This window comes from Sinocyclocheilus rhinocerous, unplaced genomic scaffold (genome assembly GCF_001515625.1).
Source record: "Sinocyclocheilus rhinocerous isolate Xijiao unplaced genomic scaffold, SAMN03320098_v1.1 scaffold677, whole genome shotgun sequence".
Lineage (NCBI taxonomy): Eukaryota > Metazoa > Chordata > Actinopteri > Cypriniformes > Cyprinidae > Sinocyclocheilus > Sinocyclocheilus rhinocerous.
The window spans coordinates 2137304-2142240 of NW_015633185.1; the positions used below are offsets into that span (position 1 = coordinate 2137304).

The window sequence follows — 4937 nt, forward strand, 5'->3', positions numbered from 1 at the left end:
TCTGTCATTCCACATTAAACAGCGCCAAAACGGCATTTATTGTTTGAATACTGCAATACAATGGACATAAATTGAAACCTGAGACTTTGTTTCATATTAAAAGCACCAACGCACAATGTTTATTGCGATATATTGGATGGGAAGTTCCCTTCAATGTTCCGTCCATTAACTGAAAACAGGCTACAATAATCGATTCTTTGGATTTAGTAATCGATATCGTTCCGTAAAAAAGAGAATCGATTAATATCGATTACTACCAGATAGATGGACAAACAGACAGACAAATGGACAGACAGACAGATCTTTTTTTTTTTTTAAAGAAAAAAGGCAGCCAGAAAAAAGGTAGCGCGTTCTGCTCCTGTCTGGAGCTCAATATAACTTTATTGCAAAAATAAAAGTTTCATTTCTAGCAGAGCATTTACAACAAATTCGAACCCGTCTGTTCTTAAGGTCGAAGACTGAATATCTGTACACACTTTTTTTTTTGCCATATCTGCTTGTATTTCAACTCGGAAAAAAGGAAGGAAGGGTAAATCAGTCACAGATCCCTGTTCTGTCAGTAATCACACCAGGGCAGTGTTACACTGCATATTGGCCAAACCAAAAAAAAAACAAAATTAAAAAAAACTTCAGATAATTCAATGGGAATTTAATGCAGCGGCACTCCTATTCACCGTTAGGTCCTGATTAACAAACTATAGTACATGCAAAATTGTTCTGGTCAAATAAAAATAAGAGAGCATGTGATTGGTTGAGGTATTTGCCATGCTCTAAAATGAAACAAATGTTTGGCCCTTTTTCAATATAAACTACTCGTGTTCACTTCATTTCCATGAAATGGCACACTGTACCGTCAAACTCCGCTAATAGCTGACAGACACTCTCAACACTTTCAATGTGTAAGACTTCAACTAGCTAACCATCTCAAGCCACAAGATCCTCCTCAAATGCATCTAAGAAATTAAATACAATAAATATAAAAATCATTTATTCTCCAGTGGGGGAAAAACTGAAATTATCTCAATTGAGAACTGCAATTCTTTGAATTTAGCACTACTATAATAAGCATTATTATGACTGAAAATCTATCAAATGGACACTGGCACCCAGTTACGTTACCTTTTGCAAACCAAGGCACTGCAGAATGTTCTGTCCTTCTGTTTACGATCTCTTAAGTCTTAAAACAGCCTGAAAATTTTTTGCACTTAACAGTTAATGTAAGATATACTGTATAAATCAAAAAGTTAAACTGCTGCTACTACAAAATGTAAAAAAAAAAAAAGATCACAACAGGTGTAGGTGCTACTTATCAGGCAGAACAATACTGTTCACAAAAATATCGACACAAATGCCATTGAGGTTGTTGAAAGTTGACTGTTGGTACACTAGAGGAATCTGATGTACCTCTTATTACTTGCACACACGTTACAGCCCTCTAAATGAAGTAGTTACACATAAACATTGTTTTCCCATAAAAATGGGAGAAGTTACAATAGAGGAACGCTTCTAACTTAACACTTCTGAAGTGCACTAAACTTGAGTTAACAGTTAAATTACAATCACAGAACTAAGTAAGGTTAGCTTGGAATGCTAATTGGAAACGAAAGTGTATTTTGTGCATATACGGAGCAGACACTGTATATCAGCAGGCAAAGTTTGTCAGTCTTGGCGTTTTGTGTTTACATCAGTTAAGATGCAGCGTCCCACGCAGCAAAGTGCTCTGTTCTTCACAGCTTTGTGCTGAGATGGTGGCCAATTAAAGTGAACTTAACTCTACAGAACTGAATTAGCAGTGGAAACATTTACTGAAGGTAAAAGCGCAGAGAGCTGACATCTTCCTTTTAGCGTTTAAATGCAGCAGCTGTGTTAAAATGTGGTTTTAGAACATGAGCACTCCACATTCACATATGAGTCAAACATCATTGTCTTTCACTTTAGCCAAAGCAGCTAACAAGAACTTCCTTTTTGCTGTGTGAAGAACTTCACAGAATTGGCATGGGCTCTCGCGTTTACTTCCAAATCCAAGAATGAGTGCGTTGAAGGATGCATTTCCTGTATGACTCAGCTGGTCTTCCTGTAGTGGTTCATATGGGCTCTGCAGGTCTGGCAGTAGCTTCTAGTGGGCTCAGCTGGGTTCTGCTTGCACAACCCACAGATATAAACAGGAGGGCCACAGGATGTCCCACCACGTGGTTCTGTCCTGGGGAAGACATGAGAGTCCCTAGCAGCCCTCCAGTCCCTCTCGGGGGGCACATCGAGGCGGAAGGGTTGGGTCGGTGGCTCTAGGTGTGGGTGATGATGGCTGGAGTGATGCGGGATCGGGGCGGCTGAAGCAGATTTCTGGTGGGGCTGTCTGTAAAAACCATCCATTGTCCTATTTGATGCTGTAGTGCGGTGAGGGTGGGACAGAGTGGCGTAGACTGCGTCAGGGTAGTTCCAGGGCCCCGGGCCCGCTGGGGGTCCCGGCCTCATTTGGTGCACAGGAGGCCCAGATGAAACTGACCTACGGAGGGCTCGTGGAAGGGTGCCGTAACTCAGTGCGACATTGTGGTAATTTTTACGGGAGAAAGTTTCACCCCTGTCAAGCACAGCCAGAAACTTGTTGGCCTTTTGGCAATCTCCTGCAGAGAGGAGCGAAGAAGATTTGAATTGTTTATAGCAATAACGCATTCAGTGTAGAGCAATTGAAGTAAATCAAAATCTTGATATAGTTTAGAGCAATTAACAAATCACAATGGCTGATTTAATTATATAAATGTGTTTTGCTTGATTCAGAACAGCTAAGCTTTTTTTTGTGATTAGTACAATATTTTAATTTCATAATAATAGTAATAATATTATTAATTATAGTCATATTGATAATAATCATAAAATAAATCACATTTTAAAATCATTTAAATTGTTCATGCAGCCCTAATGCAAGGGACAGGAAATTGTTAAATTGACCAACTGTATTCATCTTGCAAGATGAATCATCAAGCTCAACCTCAAGAGTGTTTTAGGTCCTTTGACTAGTTTAACAACAAAACTGATAAAACTCTCACAGACAACAAAGATGGCAGCCTCTTGCAGACAGAGGGAAAAAGCATCTGTGTCCGCTACATGGAGGCTGAAAGTGCGAGTGGGGTGAGATGGTTACCTGTTTGTCCATGAGCGGGCCTCAGTGTCTGCTGGTGGAGGTGTGATGGAGGGGCGGGGTGGTGGCGGTGGCTTGGGTGAAGGTATTGGGGCTGCAGTTCGTGAGGGAACACAGGAGGATCGTGGGAAGGAGGGGGTAAAACATGCAGTGAGGTGTTGGAGTGACGTGTGGGGATTTGCACGTTCACATGCTTCGAGATCCTGGAGACATGAGGGTCCTTTATGAAAGAAATAAAAAAAATATAAGCAATGACAGGATGAGAGAGGAGGAGGCATGAAAATAATACGAGTTCCCATAAGCACCATGACAAGGACATAAATGACAAAAAAGGTAATTACAGAATAGATGGACAATGGACATACACATTATAGAAATTATAAAAATGAAAACAACAAAAACAACTTAAGCAATACATAAGTGGTTCTCAAACTGGAGTCTGCCAACTACCGGAGGTCCATGAAGGATTCTAAGAGGTCTGTGAGATGACTGGCTGATTTAAAAAAAATAATAATAATAATAAACTAAATAAATATTATTATAACTGTAAATAGTTTTGCAGCTGAAGTGACACCACCTGAAAGCAACTACATACTGAAGTTTCTTTGTGTCCTCTTTAGTCACACCAGGTGGCACTATTTCCCTTTTAAAATGAGGTCACAAACATTTAAGACCACACTGCCTAAAACCATGATGTATCATTTCATAAATACTGAGAAAAGTACTTGAAAGCTAATAATAAACTAAATAAATATTATTATAACTGTAAATAGTTTTGCAGCTGAAGTGACACCACCTGAAAGCAACTACATACTGAAGTTTCTTTGTGTCCTCTTTAGTCACACCAGGTGGCACTATTTCCCTTTTAAAATGAGGTCACAAACATTTAAGACCACACTGCCTAAAACCATGATGTATCATTTCATAAATACTGAGAAAAGTACTTGAAAGCTAATTTTGCAGCAAATTAAATGGTGCTAATGTATTTTGAGAGCATAATATGAGGCTTGAGTGTTTGACCAAGTGACTTTAATTTGTGAGACACCCACAAAGCTGCGAGATGGGGGTACATCAGTCCGTCCTCCGATGACAGTCCCACTGAGACTCCGAGCAATTCGTCGCAGGTTCTCTGCACTGTATGATTCATCCTCACCCAGTGGTGCATTATAGGCCACAGCAGACACAGGCTGCACACACACATAACAACACAGTGCATTAGCATTTCACATCATTAACAGTAAGAAAGTTCTTCACTTTGTGCAATGACAATTATACTCAGATCTTATACATGTATCAATACTATAAATTCTACTGAGATAATGCAGGTATGCAAACTCACCTTCTGAAGTGGTTTAGTGCTGTATGCTGGTGTCCTGTAGGCACTCCTCTCGATCTCTGCTGTGGGGGTTTTGGAACGGCCAAGTGTGGCAGAGAATCCAGCGTTGTGCTTTCGAGAAGCAGCGGGACCTAGGAAAACACTAAATTTATACAACCAGTTTCCAGATAGGACAACTCAGTGTTTATTATTATTATTATCATTTAGAACAAAAAATATTATTATATGTAAAAAAATATATACAAATTATATACACTAACAAATAATTATGATTTTTAATGTTTCTGAAAGAAGTCTCTTATGCTCACCAAGGTTGAACATATTTGATCAAAAGCAGCGAAAACAGTAATATTATGATTTATTATATTGAAAAACAAACACTCACACATTTTGGCTAGCGTAACAGAAGACTACATGAACACACAATAAAGCACGATAAGATATATTTATAGATATATGTATATA

The 4937-nt window shown here is 39.1% G+C and overlaps 1 protein-coding gene across 1 annotated transcript in view; it reads right to left on the reverse strand.

Moving 5' to 3' along the window:
* Positions 1-1115: 1115 nt before the first annotated feature.
* The window catches only part of LOC107743601 (inactive ubiquitin carboxyl-terminal hydrolase 54-like), a 62019-nt gene continuing 58197 nt past the window's right edge, over positions 1116-4937 (reverse strand). The window contains exons 19-22 of the mRNA XM_016556931.1: positions 4476-4603; positions 4186-4323; positions 3140-3356; positions 1116-2621 (exon numbers count right to left, since the gene is read on the reverse strand). Coding sequence (XP_016412417.1) covers positions 2062-2621; positions 3140-3356; positions 4186-4323; positions 4476-4603 — 1043 coding nt within the window. The 3' untranslated portion in view covers positions 1116-2061. The remainder of the gene's footprint in view (positions 2622-3139; positions 3357-4185; positions 4324-4475; positions 4604-4937) is intronic.